At 42.0% G+C, this 22,326-nt stretch overlaps 1 protein-coding gene across 3 annotated transcripts in view; it reads right to left on the reverse strand.

Moving 5' to 3' along the window:
* Positions 1–22,326, reverse strand: part of SRGAP1 (SLIT-ROBO Rho GTPase activating protein 1) — a 261,746-nt gene that overhangs the window by 143,717 nt on the left and 95,703 nt on the right. For all 3 annotated transcript variants that reach the window (XR_014794476.1, XM_084877575.1, XM_084877574.1), the window contains exon 2: positions 347–542. Coding sequence is in view for 2 of the 3 variants with exons in the window: in XM_084877575.1 (XP_084733701.1) it covers positions 347–542 (196 nt within the window). In the remaining variant the exon portion in view is untranslated. The remainder of the gene's footprint in view (positions 1–346; positions 543–22,326) is intronic.

Genomic DNA, 22,326 nt, shown 5'->3' on the forward strand with positions numbered 1-22,326 from the left:
CAATCAGTTATTTAAAATTTGCTCATTCAAATATCCACCTGTGGTAGATATCAGCTCTAGTTTCCTGTAATCGAGATGTTTATAAAAAATATGAACTTTATGTTCCTCTTGAACATATAGTTACCCAAAACTATATATTTATTGGAAAGAGAAAGCTGTGAAGAGAATACTATTAATTTAAAACGTGATAAACTAATGCTCATAAATGCAGACGGTTGTTTTAACCTATGGGGTTATGCCAATCAGCAGCTTATCAGACTAAAAGGGAAAATCCTAAAACCAACAAGGGTTATTAAAAAGGTAGGCTATGGCTTGGAAAGGTAAATCTGAGTCAGGACTCTCTTACTTGTACTGCTGATGATCCTTAGTGCTTCTTGTTTTTGCCATGAACCTTTCTGCTAACTTCTCTAGGTTCCGGGAATATTCCGTCTCGATTTCGGCTTTTTTCCGGAAGAAATCTTGCAGGTCCTGGAGAAGCTGAAGTCGCATCTCCGTCTGCTGCTCCAGGCATTTTTGTTGTTCTACCAGTTGAGCTCGAATCTCTAAAGAGAGAAGAGAACCCATTTGATGATGTCACGGATATTACTGAGGTAGGCTGGTATGTGCAAGATACAAGTAATTAATCCTGTCCTGCATTTAGCTCTGAATTGGACCTCTATGAGACTTGCTGTGTCCAGGTCGGTTCTTTCAATAACGTATCTGCTGACCCTTTAAGAGAATGAGGCAAGCATCTGGAAAGAATGTAATAAAATTAGAACAGGAACATGGGTTACATTTGCAATGCCACAAACACGCAAGGAGTCATGAGGGGGGAAATTTAAAGCCTTTCAGATTACAATTCGTAACATGTGAGATCTTCGGGTAGCTGAGCACATTGTAATTTTTTCAGCAGCATTTTACCTCAACCACCCCTCCTGAGTTTGAATGGCAGAGAAGTGATCATCATTTCTCCCAGACGCTGAACCACCACACACTTGCCAGTTGGCATGCACCGACACTGACATCTGGTAATTTTTATTTAGTGCATAAATTTCCAGTTTGTAAAACACATAGCTTCAGGGTTTGTAGGGATGCTGTGCCTAAAAATAATTTCTCTCTCTATATCCAAATCATTCATAACGGGGCAATCCTCGGATCCCGCTTTATTATTGCATTCGTCAAGGGCTCTTCACTGTTAAACAGTGTTCGGACTCACAGCCTTCTCAACACATAATCCTAAAATGAATCTTTGGACACTTTTGGTACATCAGGAACACGAAGGTTGGTCATTTAGTGATTTAGCAAGAAGACAATGGCAGAAATGTGTCATGTAAAACTATCTGTCAATGACTGCAACAATGAAGCATGTGTTTTGGAAAATGAGATACAGTAACTAATAACGACTGATTTGTTTTTGTTCTAAGATCCAGGGCTGGCCTCCAAAGATAAGAATGCTCATACTGGAAAGACTTCATTTCATCTTTCCCAGTGAGAGCTGAGTCTAATTCAGCGGAGTTAATAAAAAACCCGTGTCCAAATAACACCTCCTCGATGTCTATCATTTTTTAATAGAGAATGACTGAGCTGATGGTATATATGTGCACACTTGCCCATGTTTAATCAAGCTCATTAACAGCAGGGCAGTCAAGTTCTGAATAGGGAGTTGGAAAATTTGCCCAATTTACTAATAACTAATATTCATGAAATACGACTTGACACCTTATTAAAGTTCCATACTCGTCTATCCCCATTTTACAAATTCTAGAAGCTGACATTTAGGGAGGCTAATGATATTATCTTAGGACTTCAGCTAGTAAGTGGCGCCCCAGGACCTCTAACCTGGTCTGTCAGTCAGATTAAGAGAACATTTCTCCCCGCCTCCCACCCATGCAACCTGCCTGGAGAAGCTGTGGTGTGCCAGGCCAAAATCCTGGCAGAGAAGACACAATAACTATGAAGCAAGTCTCTACCCCAATCAGGTTATGTTCCAGGCAACACTGTTTCATGGGAACCTTGGCAGGAGATGGGGGAGTATTTCTCACGTGTCCTCTCTTAGCTTCTCCATGTCTAGCCTGGGGGGTCCTCTTATTCATATCATGGAAGTGTGGTGAGTGAAGACATTATTACAGGCTTTTAACTACTGCGAAGAGCATCTGGTTTTTAGTCAATCAAAGTAAGTGTTTTTCAATACATTATTATAATCACGTCTGCCAAGCTCCTTCACCCATGGACACAGAACTATTTTTGCTTCATAAAGGAAAAGAAGAAGAAAAAAAATCAAAGGTAGGAGAATTTCTCATTCAGGAATCCCAGCAAGGCTTTCAAGGTTTAGTAATTTTAGCACATCTTGCTGTGCTAAGAGAAAATAAATCCGTTGGCTTAGGCTGTCAACTAGTTCTGTGTGTGTGTGTGTGTGTGTGTGTGTGTGTGTGTGTGTTCATGTTTAAGCTGCCTTAGTGCCAAATAAGAAATAACAGGGGCTGAGAGGTCAGATCTCAGCAGAAGTACACAAAAACTAAATGGCTTCCTTCTTCCGTCTTAAATTCTGAGAGAGTCTCTGACGTGCTGCCTTCGGGGTTCAAAATCAAGAACTAGGGAGCTCTGAGAAGGAAGAATGTCTACAAGCAGGTTAAACCTCACCCTCGTTCTGCAGGGAGAGCCTTTTTACTTCATGGGAGTATGTGCAATAGTGAATATGTGGAGGGGCAGGTCTCAGAGTCACGCTGAGAGAAAATAAAATATGCTCCCTAAACTGGAGAAGGAGAATGGAGTTGAGTACATCTTTCATTTAGGAAAGTTCAGGACAAGTGACGAAAAGACCATAAGGAAAAATAATCAATATGAAAGTGCTGCCATCAAAATGCCTCGTTAGGAAGAGAAAAACTTGGGATTCCTTACACCACACCAGAGCCATGAGGCAGCGCAGTGCAGTAGGACACCTCCCTGCACACACGGTGTGGCTTTATGAGTACGACCTCACTAGAGCTGAGCTAACCCAATGACAGCACTGAAGGGTTTAAAAGTAAACGAGTAAAATCAATCAATGGTCACGGAAATGTCGGTCCACTGCTCAGCACGTACCAAAGCAGCCGTGGTACACCATGGATCCCCGCGCTGGGACCACTGGGGCCACAGAGCATAGCACCTCTGTCAGCCCAGGGACCACAGAATCATTAGGGCTACAATGGAAGAAAGCATCACAGTTAGCGGTGACTTCTGGAAAAACCTGTGAGCCTGTTTCTGTGGAAGGAACCTCAGTTTTCCTCCCTCCAACAGATTTAAGGACACTCTTGCCGGGCCTACTCTATTAGCTTTCTTGGATTCATATTGACCTGCATCTGTTTTTTCAGACACAAGGTTCGAGTTAATTTAGTTGAACAAGCCCTTGTTGCATTCCTATTTTGTGTTAGGCAGAGCCCTAGGCACAAAAATTTGTAAGATGCAGCTTCCTTCAGTGGGGAAGGCACATCCTCAGCTGATAGTATCAGCAGGCTGAGCTCAGGGCAGCGATAAAGGGATGCCCCAGGAAGTTAGGAAAGAGGAGCTGCCCAGACAGTGGACAAGCTTGAAAGACACGATGGCCCAGGAGATAAGTTACAACGTACACAGCTGTAACCACCAAGCAAGTGGAATACAACCCATAGCGCGGAGACGATGTTTGCAAATCATGCATCTAATAAGCAATGTGTGCCCAGAATAAGAAAAAAATGGATCCATCTGAAATAAGGTGTTGGAGGTGAGCTCTGTGGATCCCGTAGACAGCCAGAAAGATAAGCACGTGGGCCCTGGAGCGAACGAAGCCTGAAACATTGCTGGAGGCAGACACGACCAAACTGAAGCTGCTCTGGTCTGGGCATGGCAGGAGAGGGCGGGGTTCTTTGGGAAACGCAATGCTGGGAAGAACAAAAGGCCGCAGGAAAAGAGGAAGATCGGTTCTGAGAGGGACTGACTCCATACAAGAAGCCACAGGCGTGAGTGTACGGGAGCTGGGCAGGGCCAGTGAGGACAGGACGTTATGGGCATCTGTCACCACAGTGCCACCAGAGGCAGAGCCGACTCAACAGCATGTAACACACAGGATATATATAAACCTCTTACCTAATACAGATGACCCAACTTAAAAAGCGGGCAAAGGCTCTCAACAAGAGCCATTTCTCCCAAGAAGACATACAGACAGCCAGCAGCACCTGAAAAGTGGCTAAACAGCACTGCCATCAGGAAGATGCAAACCAAACGCACAGTGAGGTAGCCTATCACCTCCATGAGGATGGCCATCACCAACAAGACAGGCGGGAACAAGGGTTGGCGAGGATGCAAAGACAGTGGAACCCGCATTCATTTACGGCTGGTGGGAATGTACAACGGTGCCGCCACTTTGGAAAGCAATCCGGCAGTTCCTTAAAAGGTGAAATGTTGGGTTAATATAGACTCAGCAAATCCATGGAAAATGAAACCATATCTTCTCACAAAAACGTGTATACAAACATTTACAGCAGCATTATTCACAGCAGCTGAGAAGTGGGGAAAAACTAACTGTCCATCAACTAGTGAAGAGATTTTAAAAAACGTGGCTATAAAAAGGAATGAAGTATTGATTCATGGTACAGCACGAATTAACTTTGAAAATATAAGCACAGTGAATGAAGCTAGTCACAAAAGACCACAGTGATTCCCTTAGTGTGAAATGCCTAGAATATACTAATCCAGAGAAACAGAAAGCAGATTAGCTGTTGACCAGAGCTGATGGAATTGGGGGAGATGGGAGGTGATTGCTAAGGGTGCAAGGTTTCTTTTTGGGATGCTGAAGATGTTCTCAAATTGACTGTGGTGGTAGCTATTAAACTGTCAATGTACTACAATCCAGGGAACTGCAAGTTGGAAGATATATATTATATCTCAATACAGAAGTAATATAAAGAAATACTGTAGTATCACAATTCCATAAAATTTCAGCTGTTGGGACACTTCTGAGAATGATACTAGTAACCACAAAATAACTCCTCATATTCCCATGCCTAGTACTTTCCAGTCTTTTATCAAATTAGACGATGTATGAGGCAAGCACTTTAAAATGGTGTCTTCATAAAATGGTTCTTGCATCATCATTATTATTATTTAACTAGAGGCCCGTTGCATGAAGATTCGTGCAATAGGCCGGGCCTTCCTTCCCCTGGCTGCCGGCACCAGTTTTCCTCCGGCGCTTGGGACCTGGGCCTCAGTGGAGTCAAACCTTCAGTCTCAGGCTTGGCTCCAGTGGCAGTCGAACCTTCAGTCTTTGCTCCATGTCTGCATATGCAAATTAATCTGCCATTTTGTTGAGTTAATTTGTATACTCACTCCTGATCAGCTGGTGGGTGTCAAAGAAGTACGGTCAATTTGCATCTTTCTCTTTTATTAGTGTAGATCCTTACCCGAGGACACATTTTTTTGATTTTTAGAGAGAGAAGGGAGGAAGGAAAAAAGGAAGGATGGACGGAAGGAAGGAAGGAAGGAAGGAAGGAAGGAAGGAAGGAAGGAAGGAAGAGAGGGAGGGAGAGAGGGAGGGAGGAAGAAAGGAAGGAAGGAAGGAAGGAAGGAAGGAAGGAAGGAAGGAAGGAAGGAAGGAGGGAAGGAGGGAAGGAAGGAAGGAAGGAGGGAAGGAGGGAAGGAGGGAGGGAGGAAGAGAGGGAGGGAGGGAGGGAGGGAGGGAGGGAGGGAGGGAGGGAGGGAGGGAGGGAAGGAGGGAGGGAGGGAGGGAAGGAAGGAAGGAAGGAAGGAAGGAAGGAAGGAAGGAAGGAAGGAAGGAAGAAAGAAAGAAAGAAAGAAAGAAAGAAAGAAAGAAAGAAAGAAAGAAAGAAAGAAAATGTGAGAGAAAAACATTAATTGGTTGCTTCCTGTACACATCTGAGCAGGGATTGAACCCGAAACCTAGATATGTGCCCTGACTGGTGATCGAACCCACAACCGTTTGCTATATGGGGATGACACTCCAACCTGGCCAGGATACTTGATTATTTTTATTTCTTCCTGAATTTATTTATAAGCTAGAACAGTACATTTATTTATTTATTGGCCAGCATTATTTATACATTACTCATTATAATTTCTAATGCTACATACAAAAGATTTACCAAATAAAACATTAGGAGGGGCTTATCACCATGATCCCAACTGCAAAAAACAGGGCAATCTCTTTTATGGAGAAAAATGACATCTCTGAGCAAGCTTTAATCAGTCATTACTTTAATCTAGGACAGGATCTACTAAATAATAATAATGATAATGGTCTTTTTAACAAGGCTAAAATTTACTGGTTTTTTTTTAATGACTATTCTTTCATTTCTGTTCTACTAGAACATCACCACAGAATTAATCAACATCAATAATCCAACAAGAATAATACACAAAAAGTGTGCTTTCAAACTACTCAATTAATTTGTAAAAAAAAATTAAAAAATTGAAGTAGTTCCTCTAAGCTGTAAAACCACTGACTAATACCAAACAAAATTGAAGTGCCTAGAAAAGAAAGAAATAAAGGCATTTCTTGTGATTGCTCTGGTGAAGAGTAGTCTTAATTCTTAAAATAAACGTCTGTGAGACCACAGAATGATGCATATTTCATGGAAAGGCTGAGTCCAGCCCTAGCTGGAAAGAACCTTGGCCCTCTGACTGAAGTGTCCCAGGTTTGATTCTAGTCAAGGACACATGCTCAGGTTGTAGGCTAGATCCCCAGTAAGGAAAGGGGGAGGGGGAAGGGGAGGGAGAGGGGGAGGGAGAGGGGGAGGGAGAGGGGGAGAGGGGGGGAAGGGGGAGGGGGGAGGGGGAGGGGGAGAGGGAAACTGAGTTCAGACTGGGCTGTTTCTCTAAAAATTACTAAATGCCCAGGACTGGGATATAAAATTGATAGCTTGGATGTGACACCTATTATTATCTACCAAATAACAACAACATTTTAAAGCATCACAAACCATCTCAATTATCTCATAGTCTTGTTGGGTCAGATGTTCCTTATGACATAAAAAAGAAAAAGTCTACATTCTGTTTGGATGCATCAGTACCTTTATCCATAGACTACTGGGAATTTTTCCCAACAGACAGATGAGAACCACTGGAATGTCCTTGAGAAGAAGAACCCACTGAGACTCTAACAGTTAAGAGTCTCGTTGGGTTCTTCTTCTCTTAAAGAACTGGTTCCATCAATTGTTCACATGCTCTTTGCTCCTGTGAAAACATACACAACCTAACACCCACTAATTAAACACCAGGTGCAGACTTTTATGAAACATTCTCCATAAAAGTGAGCTCTGACTTTTTTTTAGTGAACGGACTGAATAAGCCAAGGCCAAGTACTCATTTCCCTAGAAGTCTGAGCCCAACAGACCCAGGTTGGAGTTACAAAGGCACCTCTCTCAAGTCATGGGATGTGGAAAGTCACTTATCCTCTCCACATTTCATCTTGTAAACGCACAAGGACTGCTGAGAGGTACACGTGAAAAGCATGCTGTAATCTGCAAACCACTGGGAAACAGATGGAGATGGTATTATTGCTAGTATCAGTAGGCTTTCATATGAGAAATATTTATTGGGTATTTCCTTGTGCCAGACTGCTTACTAGCAGCTATAAACAACAGGCTGAACGTCATGAGCCTCATCCCCAGTGAAGGGACAGGCAAATGGAAAAAGAGAGCTAGTGACATGCAGGGTATCTATACTAATATCTATACTAATTAAAGTGTAATATCTAATTAGACAGGACGTCCTTCCAGATGACCTTCTGGACGAAGCTGGGGCTGCAAGGGAAGCCCGGGTCCTGGGTGCCTGCCAGTGACCAGAAGGAAGCCGGTGCCAACAGCCGGGGGAAGGAAGGCCTACTCTTGTATGAATTTCATGCATCGGGCCTCTAGGTACGGTATGAAAGTCAAGGAGCAATGAGAGGTACAGGGTATAGGGGAGGGTGTTGGCGTGGGTGGGGGTGGGGGACCATGGTCAATTAATATTGGAATAAAAAATTTTAGACATATTGGATTATGTAAAACATATTATTGCAATTAATTTCACCTGTTCAACAGTTTCATTTTACTTTTTCCGATGACCATTTAAAAAATCTAAAATTGGAAATGTGAATGAACAACATTAACTAACAAACAAAACAGAAGCAGAATTATAGATTCATAGATACAGAGAACAGGCTGAGAGCTATCAAAGAGGAGGGGGTCGGGGGACTGGGTGGAAAAGGCGAAGAGATTAAACAAAAAACCCAACACCCCCCCCCCCCCCCCCATGGACAACAGTGTGGTGATTCCAGATGGAAAGGGGGTGGGGGAGGTAAGGATAAAGCGGGGATAAATGGTGATTGAAGGAGACTTGACTTTTGGGTGGTAAACACACAATATACAGATGATGTATTATAGAATTGTACCCCTGAAACCTCTATAATTCTATTAACTAATGTCACCCCAATAAAGACAATAAAGGGAAGGAAGGAAAGGAAGGGAAGGAGGGAGGGAGGGAGAGAAAGAGGGAGGAGGGATGGGAGGAAGAGAAGAAAAAAGGAAGGAAGACTCATTTATAGGACACTGCCCTTCCAGGACAGGGGTGAACTGGCATCTCAGTTCCTCCTGAGTGGAATCTGAAATGTGGAGTTCCATCCGGAAAGGTCTGGAAGAGTTAGCAGGCTTGATCAGAAGACAAGACTTTTGCCCAAAGCAAGCAAGGGACAGAAAACAGAGTATCAGGACACCGGTTTCAGTTAGAAGTGAGACCTTGGAGGAGCAAATATTGCTGCAGAACTCATGTTTCTAAACTGCAAAATGGTCACTGATCATAGCTGCCACATTCCCCTCCCAAAGGCAATGAGATGAGATACGAAAAGGCTTCCCAGTCAGGCAAAGCACGGAACTGGTCAATTACCACAGAACGTGCAATGAAAAAAAGAAAACAGTCCTAGATTTCATGGCATTAGCTACACAAGCGAAAGGACTTTCGAAAAAGGAAAGATCAGAAGCCAACGAGGGTCGTCATCAGTAACAGCTTTCGAGGGGTTGGCCCTGCCCTGCCTTTAAAAGATACGTAAGATTTGCCGAAACCGGTTTGGCTCAGTGGACTGAAAGGTCCCACGTTCGATTCCGGTCAGGAGCATGTACGTTGGTTGCGGGCACATCCCCCGGTAGGGGGTGTGCAAGAGGCAGCTGGTCGATGTTTCTCTCTCATCGATGTTTCTAGCTCTATCTCTCTCCCTTCCTCTCTGTAAAAAATCAATAAAATATATATATTAAAAAAAAAAAAAAAGATACGTAAGATTTGGAAGGCTGTGCCAATGTGGGGAATGAAAATGTAGTTCCTTAAAAAAAAACTAAAATTGATGTTTTTGACACCCTGGCCCCAAAGAGTGAGGCCCTGGGGAAGGGAGTTTAGGATGGTGGCCGGACATGGTGTAACCTTTCAGGTGCCTCGTGGAAAACATAAACCCTGAAAGTCTTTCTCTGCTGTTGTACGAGGAAATCACCAGCACCTTAAGCAAACTGGAGAGCACAGACATGTATGACACCAGGCTGTTTCCATTCTAAGCTCAAAAGCAAGGCCTCCTCCTAGAACTCCAGGGAGGATGGGCCTATTTGTGGGGAGCATGGTTAAAATAAGGCAAGAACCTGTGCTCTCAGCACCGCTAATCCTCATTGTTTTAGAAATGAAAGTAAAGGCACGTGCACATTCCTGGCATTTAAAGAGAGGTTGTATCCATTTCCCTATCTAAGTTTTCATTATAATGTCTTCATTTGAAATGATGTTAACCTTGGCGTTATTTTAGAATAAAAGCTTGCTACAAAAGCATCAGTTTTCATCGCTTTTAAAAGCCAAATCTTATATTTTGGCCTAGTGGTCGGCAAACTCATTAGACAACAGAGCCAAATATCTACAGTACAACAACTGAAATTTCTTTTGAGAGAAATTTTTTTAAAACTTCTTCTAGTGTCACTTCTTCAAAATAGACTCGCCCAGGCCGTGGTATTTTGTGGAAAAGCCACACTCAAGGGGCCAAAGAGCCACATGTGGCTCACGAGCCCAATTTGCCGACCACTGGCCTGGACAACAAGTTCGGGTAAAGTATGGAAAACAAATGTGCATTTTTCACCCCCCAGATGAAAGTTGGCCAGGATAAAAGACAATAAATTAAGGTGATCAATGATTGCAGTTTATCTACACCGCAGGAAAGGCCAGTTTAAGAAAGTTCAGATCTGGAAGATTCACTAAACCGCTTTTATTTAGAGTGCACCAGAGGCAGGATGTCATTAACTTCCCCGTAATTAAGCAAGGACATTTAAGACCCTATTAGCAGATTGATTTTCACTAAAGGAAAAGGACAGTGTGTGGGAGGCATTGATCTGTACAGAGTACAAAGATTGACATTTTAGAATGGCTGTGTTACTGACAACGGTTCCAGGCATCCTCTCAACACTGACCTTCTGTCCCGATCTAATGCGACACAAAGTCTCATGGAGTAAATACAAAATCCAGCATGTTTTTCTCTGAATAAGTTTTAAGAATGGAAAGCTTTTAAACCAGTTTAAATCTTTTGTACTGAAGTTAATTGCAAATGGAAGCTTTTTCAAAGACAGGCTGCTCCCTTTGTTGCAGTAATTACAATTTGAAAGTGTGCACTGGAATACAGTTTAACCTCACAAGCAATTTACCATTGGCATATAACGGGAGAATATTCACCGAGTGCCTACTGGGCTCCCCATCCTGGGATCAGCACTTGGTACATCTTAGCTCATTTCATCCTTACAGCAAAGCAATCCTGTTTCGCAGTGTCTCCATACCATAGATGAGAAAACTGAAGCACAGAGAGGCTGTTTTGTCCAAAGTTATAAGATTAATACGTACTAAAGCTTGAATTTCTATTTAGGTGCATTTGACTCCAAAGTCCATGATACAAAATTATAATGCTCAACAGCTACAAACAGAGTAACAACAGAGAGCAAGCCAAGTGACCCAGGCCCAGCCTTCTAGTCATTTGTTAGAATGCTATATATTGTATAACTGCTAATGTACCAAATAAAAGTTTAAGTGCTAAGTGTCTAGAATCATTTAGAAAAACAATTATTGTATTTCTACCATTTAACGTAAAAAAAAAAAAAAGCCAAGAATCATCACCCCCCAGAAAAAAAGATTAAAAAAAATTTTATTTAACTAGCTAAATGCTAATGTCAATTCCCTAGTATATATTTCCTGAATGTCATGATGCTATGGCTTAAGAGAAACTATAATTAGGTCAACTGCTTTTGTTTTAAAATCATTATTGTACTATTGCTATTATGTTATAATTACTGCAACACTTGGAACTATACAGGCTACAAATTAGTGCCTCAAAAACAAAGATCATGTCTCTAAATGTTCACATAGCACATGATAGTCCATAGCTATCTCTGATAAATGTTTGCTTCAGTAAAGATACTGAGTTATCAAAATGCTTAGTTATGCATATATGGACTTAGGACCCAAATTCACTATACCGTAAAATGCTTGTCCTTTCCCCTCTCCCTGCAGCCTGCTGCCCCTTCACTACCTCTTCATCCTTTGCTCCGCATGGTCCATGGGCATCCAGTCCTACAAGGTTTCTCCCATACACAATGTCCTATTTGGTTACGTGCATTGAATATCGTAATGTTTTAAACATCCCTCAATCGAAGGTATATTTTAATATCTACTTCTACCATAAGAGAAGACCTTCATCTAGGCAAACAACAAAGGAAGCACCAACTATTTCCCTTCACTTTCTTTAGACTTCCATTATAGACTTTGGCAACTTCACATCTTATTTGATTTAACTTCCTACAGTTGAATAAATGAGAGCTCCAATGACCTCTGGCTCCAAGTGAACTGAAGTCCTGGCTCAGGAGCGGACAGCAGTCCAGTCAGCCATGTTTCTTCAGCATTCACGACACAACAGTACAGTCTGGAACACATATCTTCTAGGCTTTAGCCCACAAAATCCTTGACAAGATGTTAATTTTAAAAAGTCAACCATGTATTTTATATATGTGTGGGTGTCCTATCTAATAAAGATGTAATATGCAAATAGTTGTTACAAGGTGAAGTTTAAAGACTGGGTCTTGGATCAGCAGGAGGGTGGGGCAGGAGCACCAACTTGGGCCAGGGAAGGGGAGAGGAAGGGAGGGAGGAATCGAGCCTACAATCAGGTTACGTGCCCTTGACCAGGAATCCCACCTGAGACCCTCTTAGTTCACAGGCGGACACTTTAACCACTGAACCACGCAGGCCAGGGCTGAACACTGGCTTTTAATGGAATCTTTCCCCGCAGCTCTCTGCCCACACTGTGTACCCGCTCTGTTAGGAAGGTGATGGCCGATAGACTGTGGGAAAGAGAGAAGGTGGGAGCAAGAATAGGGTAAAGGGAAATACAGCTTGATGAGAAAACAGAGCAAAGAATCAGGGAAAGCAAGAGCAATGAGAGAGGGGAAAGGAGGGCTGTGTGGGAAAGGGGGCCGGAGAAGGAAATGAAACCCATGCGCAGTGAGTGACGAAGGTCTTCGGGAAGTCACTGCCTCAGACCTGGGAGCGGGTGTGGGAATGCTTTGGTCTACTCAGCGCTTGTCTGCAGGCTCTTAGATTGCTGAAGGGCACATTCTGCTTCTTAACAAAGTCCAGACACCAGCCTCAGGCCTGGGCCAGCACGAAAATAAAATGTCAAGAACAACAGAAAGCACAATTTCTTCTTCCTATTAGGACCAAAGTATAGGATGCTCAGAATTGTAAGATTCCCCCACCCCCACCCCACGGAAATCAAAATTGGTCATAAATGTGTGACTTCAATTTTAATGGAATTTGCTTCTTTCACAGAAGTCTAATTCTATGTAACTCTGAGACCAAACAGTAGAAATCCTTTGTTTTTCCCTCTATTTCCATGGTTAGATGTTGCAGCTCCTCGAACATTTTAATTATTTTGGCACCTCCGGGGTCGAGTGGAAAGGTGACTAAAAACAGGTAGAGTCCCCCCCGAAATCCTTTGCACCATCTCTCTTCTTTGTAAAAATGAGCCCCAATTCAACAGGACCAAAAGCTTTCCCCCTCAACCCACAGAACCATTTTCCCCCCTTTGAAGTTTAGATGTTCCTGGCGGGCACCCACACTCCTCGCAGGCACAGCTGACGGTCTCTTGGCTGCCGGCATTCAGAAAGCTGCTGAATGGATGCCATTGAGCCCCCGCCACTCTCCTGGCTCCTTCTCCGGCACAGGTGCCAAGTAACCCTGGGCCTAGGCGGGCGACGGTGTGCGGGGCGCCGGCGGCTCCCGGACCAGAGCTCTCCGAGCGCTGTGGTTTTCTTCTTCAATCGGGTGACAGGGTTGGCTGGCCGGATCATCCCAACGGCAGAACACCGTGCCTGGATCCAACGAAGCACTTTATATTATTCAACAGTCCCCTCCTGAGGCTGCCATGATGGCTACTTTTAGTCTTATCTTCAGCCCTGCATACGAGCATTATATCGAGAGTAAACTCAAATGCCCTCAGAGGCCAGAAAAGCCTCATGAGTGAATGAAGCAGAGAATAAAAGAACGAGGGACGATAATGTCTGTTCTTAAGTCAGTGACATCCAGCCACCAAGCTCCAGATCATGGCTACTATGTAGGAAGCCTGGTGTTATTATGCCAAAACTGATTTTTTTTTTTTTCTTTAAATGGACACATCAGAAATCTGGATAATTTGATTAATCTACAATTTTTTTTAAATATCAGCAATTAAATAAGATAAAACATTGAAACAAAATTGAAATCAATGACAATTTGGGGGAGCTCATGAACGAGGCAGCAATATAAATAGTGTGCGGAAAACCAATCAAAATTACTTACGGTGACATATTTAGTGAGTTATATTATTTCCTGGCTTTTTAAAAAAAAAAAAATCCTCACATATCCTGGGGATATGTTTTTATTGATTTTTCAGAAAGAGAGAAAGAGGAGGGCGTAGAGAAACATCGATCAGCTGCTTCCTGTATATACCCTGACTGTGAATCAAACCCACAACCTGGATATGTGCCTGACCGGGAATCGAAAGAGCAACCTTTTGGTGTGGGTGGTAGGACATTCCAACCAACGGAGGCGCCCAGCCAGGGCTAGCTCCTGGCTTTTAAGTGAACTTATTTGTAACCTGGATGCCAATGGCTTGACTTACTCTAAACTTCTCCTACTACTCAGTAACTTTCTGGGAATGGAAAATACTAGAACAGTTTCACCTCCTCACCATTCTCTCCCGGACTCACAGTGAATCTGGAAGATGATCTGAAGCCCAATTTCATTGGAATTGTTTCTCAAAGTGAGAACTGTCCATGCTGACTCGAGGAATCAGAAAAGCACTCTGCTCCCAGTGCTGTCCAAGTCCCGTCAGCCAGCACGGCTATCGACAGCTCCACGGCACAGTCTGTGGTTCCAGTGTTCCCTTCCTAGCTCTCCTCTTGGGACACATGTTAGAGAAACAGAGAACCACAGAATCTCACATTTACCGTAAGCCTTAGGCATCATTTAGTCCTATCTTCTGTCTGGTGATCAGACTGCCCAAGCCCATGCCTGCCCAGAGTTTACTATCTCTTTCCCAAGAGCAGCCTCTGCTCCCATCAGGCAACTCTGACCCTTAAAAAAGTCTCCTTGAACTGAAACAAGAACTCATCCATTGGTTCAACAAAAATGCATCAGATGCCAACACTATGACTAATACTAATTGCTTTTCTACAAAGGTAAATAAACAGGAACATCCCTCCCCCTCTGCAAAGAAGTCACAAATACTTTTTAAATTAAATAGCAAAGTTTCAAAAGAGTACTTTGTATGACTAAGTGCACTCAAGAGATTGAACAAAGCCAACCAATCAAAAGCCCAGGCTATAGGGCAACTCATGAGAAGTAAATACAGAATTACTTCATAGCTATGGGAAAGCAGTTATGAATACTCAAATATGAAACTTCCTTCAAAACTAACCTAAGAAGGTTTCCTAATCCCTATGGGAACCTAAGGCCAGAAGGAAAGCAGTTGCCAAGTTCATTACCCACTACAAAAGGAACGGGCTTACCCACCCATAACCTCCACACTTGAAGTGGTACAAAACCAGGTTTCAGTATCACCACCTGTTTTCATTCAATAACTGTATTGATAACTGTACCCTACACATAAAGCAAGAAAAAGATATTCAATCAAAACCATCCCCATTTCCCTCCACCCCCAACTTTGCCCAATTAAGAGAGAGTTGAGGGGGGGAAAAGGCAGTATACCGTAGTTAAGGTTTGCATGGCAGCTAATAGATTATAAGACTTGGCCCAATGCCAACGTGTGCATAAATTTTGTGGATAGCTTTGTTCCCTCAGTTGAGAATAGGTGACAATTTCCTTTGTTACTACCCTGTTTCCCCGAAAATAAGACAGTGTCTTATATTAATTTTTTCTCCCAAAGTTGCGCTAGGTCTTATTTTCAGGGGATGTCTTATCTTTCCATGCGCTAGGTCTTATTTTCGGAGGATGTCTTATTTTTTGGGGAAACACGGGTATGATCAAGATTTTGTTTTCCATTGAAAAAGCTAATCCTTACTCAGTTGTTAGAAGGATTAAATTAGAAAATACACTTAAGAAATTTAAATTGACCCTCACATAAAAAATGGAACCTATTGTTATTTATATTATTATTACATCTATTGGTCCTATAACATCTTCACACATTTCTCAAGAATCCATACTTTGTGAGTTCTAATGCACTGTAGATTCCACTTGGGGGTGGTGATTACGCCTATTAAAAGTGCACTTTTATTTTCTCCATCATTCAGGCAAACACTAATTTTAGAAGATTAGGAAAGTAGAAAGAAGGGGGGGAAATCTTAGAAACACATCTGTTAATATGGTGCAATTCACTATTTTAAAAAACATGAATGGTTGTTTAAATTTAAAAATAACGATTTATTGCTACAAAAACAGACATGTAAATGATAAAATGTTAGAAAATGCAATTTAAAAAAGCACGACTTTCTATCACCAAAATGAATAATTTAAATAACATTTTGTTGTATATCTTTCCAAATATTTCATTAATAGGTAAGTAAAGCTCTCTAGCTTATCTCCATTTCGATTTTCCAACCTCTACTGCCTTATTCACAATCCTGTTCATCAGGCTAAAGCAGTGGTCGGCAAGCTCATTAGTCAACAGAGCCAAATATCAACAGTACAACAATTAAAATTTCTTTCGAGAGCCAAAATTTTTCAACTTAAACTTCTTCTAATGCCACTTCGCCCAGGCCGTGGTATTCTGTGGAAGAGCCACACTCAAGGGGCCAAAGAGCCTCATGTGGCTCGCAAGCTGCAGTGTGCCGACCACAGGGCTAGTGGGAAGGATAAACTGGGAAGCCCTGGATGCCATTCCCAGCTCAGTCACTAAATACCTGCGTGACCCTGGGCAAGTTGCTGACCCACTTCTGAGCTCAAGTGACTTCCTCATAAAAAATGGGTGTAATAAATACCTGCCCTCAGGACCTGACTCACACCATTGTCAGGAGGGTGAAGGGATGAGTGACGAAGGGCTTAGAAAACTAAATTTCCCATCCACAGGATAGATAGCTAATAAAAGTAATGTCATCTATAATAATAATGTTTTCCTACTGCTAAATCTGATTGTGTATGATGTCAGGTACTATTCTGTTTTATATAAATTAACTCACTTAATTCTCATACCGATTCTGTTACGTATTATTATTATTACCTCAATTTTAGGGATGAGTAAACTGAGGCAAAAACAGGTTAAGAACTAGCCCATGGCCGCTTGGCCAGTAAGTGAAGGTAGGTTCTGAGCCCAGCAATCTGGCTCCATTGAAAGGTTCCTGGAATTCTTTAGTTCCTCTTCTATCAGTTCCGACTGCCCCTTTGCCCATCCCTCCAGGGAGAAAAACATACGAAAATATATATTCTGTTGTGTCAGCAACTTTTGCTGAAAATCAATTATATGATTTTATTTATAAAACAAGAAAATAATCTTGAAGCTATTCTGATAGACTTGCTGATTTTTAAAAAACGCACAATTTGGTCTTTTTCTGCAATGTTATTTTAGGCATACCAGCTAATTTCATACGAAAAAAAAATTTTAAATATGTTTTTTTAAATTGACTTCAGAGAGGGTGAGGGAGAGAGAGAGAAACATCAATGATGAAAAAGAATCATTAATCGGCTGTCTCCTGTATGCCCACCACTGGGAATGGAGCCCAAAACCCAGGTATGTGCCCTGACCAGAAACAGAACTGTGAACTCCTGGTTCATGGTTTGATGATGCTCAGCCACTGAGGCCCAGTGATCAGGCCATAAAAAAAATTTGGAAAGGTTTACACTTGTTTCAAATACACAATACTTATTTTAAAGATAGTTCTCATTAAAATTTTCCCAGTAGTCCTGAAAAATTATTCTACCTTGTTCTAAAATGGATGACTCTTGCTACCTTAAATGTTCAGTTTTGGGAAAACCCTAAAAAGAAGAAAGTATACAATAGAGATAAAATTCTACAGTAGATAACAGTCATCTCTGAAAGAATTTCAATTATCTACTAAAAAGCATAATGTCTGGTTAACCCTCTACACTAGTGGTTCCTATGAAGTTAAATATCATATGAGACAGACATTGGTCTGTGGCTGTTGGTGAACATAGTCCTCCAACACATTTTATTTTCTCTTTAAGGTATCTCACACAAATGGTATGCCCAAACTGTGGATAAGTACTGTCAGAAAGCAAGCAGGTAGAAACAGAATATGAACCACAAGTGTAAGCTGGGCTCAAGTGACTTCCTCATTAAAGCAGGTGTAATAAATACCTGCCCTATGTATTTTTAAATTTTCTCGTAGTTACATTAAAGAAACAGAAACAGATAAAATTAACTTTAAAATATATTTATTCAACCCAACATGTCAATATATTGTCATTTCAACATGTAATTAATATTTAGAAGTTATAATGAGATATTTTGCAATTGCTTGTATTGTCTTCCAATCTACTGGGCATTATACCCTAATAGCATATTACTTGGACTAGCCACCTTTCAACCTACCACGGGATATTATGTGCTATAGGAACAAAGAGACCGAGAGAGTGAATAGAGAGCGATAGAAGGGCTTACATTAAGAAGGGACATGAAGAAGATCACTCTGGTAGCAGAAGACTGGAAAGAAATCTGACTCTGTAGGAGGACTGAGGAAGCTGCTCACGGGAAGGAAAGAGTAGAGTGAAAAGATAGAAGCCTAAAGCCAGTTGGTGGCGATGGGCAAGGAGAAAGGATGAGGGTAAGTATTCAGGAGGTAGAACAAACAGAAGCTGCAGAGGGAACCTTGCCTCAGGAGATGCTGGCGGGAAGGACAAGGTGAGTGAGAACTTGAGTGCTCACCTGGTGGACGATTTACTGTCTGTCAGTTTCTTTACACTGATTCCACTAATGGACCTCATCATGAGGGCATTTTTGACAATCTGAGATGTCATACAAAAGCTAACCCAGCAGACACGATCGCACTGTGGAGAACTTTCATCAGTTGATCAAAGGTGTAGCTGTAAATGTTGTTCAAGAAGGCAAAAGGGTCAGTCTGGCCGCCAGAGGTTTTTTGTTTTGTTTTGTTTTGGTTTGGTTTGGTTTTTTTTTTTTGTCATTTTAGCCTAATGCCACGTTATGTTCATCAGGGTTATGGAGTTTTTAAAAGATATAGCTTATAAGTTTCAAAGCCAGAAGATAAATCTGGTGGATTCATCTGGAAACATATAGAGATTAAGCCTATGTGAGCTTTGATATCGCACAGACTTGGGTTCAAATACTGCCTCTGCCATGAAATAATATAAATAATACCCCATTTTAATGTCCGGTATAAAAGAGCTGGTCAATAAAGGTAATTATTATTAACTGAAAGCCTTGTTTGAAAGAATCATAATCAAAAAACATACTGTTGATTATTAATCAATCTAATAAGGCTCCCCTCACCATACACCCCCACACAAAAGTAGAAATTTCAAATCTGGAAAGAAACATGTCATCAGCAAATCCCCCTAAAATGACTATGGATAATCTAATGACATGTATTAAAATCTTCAGAATAAATGCCAACTGAACTGAATTTCCTTAGCTTCCATCCCAGCTTTCAACGATCCATCAGGCTTCACTACTGGTTAAGGGACTAGTAAAACTCACACCGAGTTTTATCAATTATCCTGGCATCAAAGGAATACATAGGTAGCAAATTAGATTTTGGTAATCAGAACTTATTTGCTCAATCATAATTTCTCTGGAAATAGGCAGTAACACTTTTCTGGAGCCAGCCATGGGATTAGGATAGATGGTATTTGGTATTCTGGCACAGATGAAATTAAACAGGTTGCTTCACATTAAATTTTGGGTTTGCTAGGGTCATGTTTTGCAAAGTAATCCCCATTCTCCAGTAATGAAAAACATCCAGTCTTATCATTGACAGATGTCTTGTCATTGATGATGTCCACCTAAAATATAATACACTTATTTACATTACCTTCCTGGGGCAAGACATTGCACTTACACCAAGACAGCAATTACCCACCTTCAAAAAATGTTGCAGATAAGTGGACAACTTCATGAATAGATAGATACCCCATCAGTCTGATACACAGGGAAAGAAAGAGGAGACTAGGGACAAGAAGTCAGAGCTTAGATATACAAAATTATTTTAGAAAAATCAACATTCTCTTGATAAGGCCTATCTATAGTAAGGTGTGCTGTGTGATGTTTAGGAGTAGATTCAAATTCCTAGTTGTGTTTTTCAAAAAGGTAACACAGGCGGAAGTCAGGTAAGCAACTTGCAAATACAGGTTACCGAGGTAACACAATTGGGCCCATCAGCCTCCTATGTGCAAACCCGACTTCCCAAGGAAAGCAATTAAATGCTAATCTTCACTGTCCATCAACAGTATTTTAAAAATGATATCCTCTGGACTCTACTTCACCTTATTAAGCACGCAGTGAAGTTGCTCATAAAGTCAAGTCATTCAACAAGGATGATCAATCATAGTTAATGGGCACTGCAAAGCCCAGCCTGCAATGCTTAACAATCTCATCATCAAGAGCAAGTGTGGGATGCAGCCTTCTGGTGAGGAGGGCTCTAATTTCCTAGCCTTCAGGGGCGTGAGAGGAGAGTGATGGGGAATGATGGGGAGTGAACCGAGGCACCAATCAAGACAGCGGAGCGTGTCTGCACAGAGGGAAGCGGCACTGGGCACTGGGAACAGGGCAAGCATAGCTTTCTGGGGCTTTTCAGAGCTCCTGAGAAGGAATCGAAGGGCTGTAATAGTTTTAGCTGCCACTCACCTTACCTCTACCGAGCATGTTCTGAACCCCTGGAGTGATGTTTTGGGAAAACTTAGTCCCCATACTGTCCTGGCATAAATCTGGAGCTATTAAGGAAGGCAAGCTCTAAAGACTCAAGCTGGGTGCCCTCCCTCCCCGAGGCAGCACCCTCATTGCCATTAGGGCAGCGTCTGTGGGTGCCATCCCCTTTGTCCTCATGGGGATTCACACTGGCCCCTGTGTTTATTATTTTCCAAGAACCAGAGTCCGCTGAGTCATGTAGAATGGAGATGCAATTTCCAACTAAGAAACCATTTCTGGAGATTTTGTTACATCCCGTGTCTCATTCAAGATTAAACCCTGCATCGCTCCCCCAGTAAACCTTCCAGAAGAAAAGTGACATGAGGAAAAAGAACACACGGAGAAGCCAGCAGACAAGCAACAAAGACAAGCAGACGGTACTGCAGCCCCGTCCCTCCCCGCCCGTTTGTTTTACCTCACACCCATATGCTCACTCTCAGTTCCCATATGGCTTTTCTTTCTCAGCACGAGACTGGGGGAGGGAGGGAGGCAGGAATGAGCACGAATCTACTTTGTTTCTATACAAGCTACCACAGGCTCTCAGTATGTGGGCCCCTGCCTGGCTGTGCTATGCCCTAGGTCTGCCTCCTCCTTCACCGGAGGGTCAGGTCTTCTGCACATTCTTCCACAGCCACAGTCACGGGCTCTCCGGGGGCCCGGGGGCATTTTCTCCTGTGCACGCACTTTCCTGCCTGAGGTCTACACCTGAGCAGCAGACTGACACGCTTGAGTTTTACCAACAAGGAAGAAGCCCAGAGAAGCCACCAGGGCCCGCTCCTTACCTAGACCAGTAAGGGGCACCTTGGTGGCCCCTGGCCTACCACGCCTTTTTCATCTGGCTGCTTCTGCTTAGCATGTTTTCAATCCATGTGATTGCATGTACCAACACTACATTCCTTCTTATTTCCAGTAATATTTCATAGTACGAATACACATTTTACTTGTCCATTCATCAGTTGGTGGATATTTTCGTTGCTTTTACTTTTGAGTTATTTTGAATAATGCTGCTATGAAAAGCTGAAGGCACAATATTTTTGCCAGATCCCATTATCATTGAGGATTTGAACTCCAGGCAGCTGGCTAACTGCTGAACAATAGGTAGGCCATGGGCTCCCACCATTACCTAACTGATCCGGGTACAGAGCAGGCCGCGGGGACTTTTCTGAGCAAAAGTAGATTTACAGTTGTCAGTATGCACACACAGAATTTATTCTTGTATTATTATTTATTATTACATTATGTATTTCTATTATTTGACTTCTTCATAGTATTGTTATTTATAACCTTACTTATGATTTATCCTTTAGGTAATAATGGTGGCTGGTAATTTAAAAAACGACCAAAGAAAGTGAAAACCCTGCTTTTGCCCACCTTTGTATTATATGATTCCATTCAAATGAATTGTCCAATATAGGCAAATCTATGAGACAAAGTAGATTAATGGTTACTTAGGGCCACAGGCAGTGGTAGTAGGAATCAGAAATGATGACAAATGGGTACAGGCTTTCTTTTAGGGATGATGAAAATGTGTAGTAATGGTTACATAACTCCAAATATACTAAAAACCAATGAATTATACAGTGTAAATGGTGAAGTGTATGGCATGGAAATTATATCTCCATATAGCTGTTATAAAAACTTTTTTAACTTTACTTTTTAGAGCAGTTTTAAGTTCACAGAAAAATTGAACAGAAAGAAGAGACATTTCCATAATCCCTTGCCCTCACGCATGCCCAGCTTCTCCCATTATCAACTTCACTCATCAAGTGGTACAGCAGTTAGAATCGATGACCCTACACTGACATAATGATGCAAAGTCCATAGTTCGCAATAGGGTTCCCTCTTAGCGTGTACATTCTATGGGTCTGAGAAATGTGTAGTGGCATGTATCCACCATTACGCATGCTATCATACAGAGCATTTTCACTGCCCTAAAAACCCTCTGTGCTCTGCCTATTCACCCT

The sequence above is a fragment of the Pipistrellus hanaki genome (assembly GCF_964339955.1).
Source record: "Pipistrellus hanaki genome assembly, chromosome: 3".
Classification (NCBI taxonomy): domain Eukaryota; kingdom Metazoa; phylum Chordata; class Mammalia; order Chiroptera; family Vespertilionidae; genus Pipistrellus; species Pipistrellus hanaki.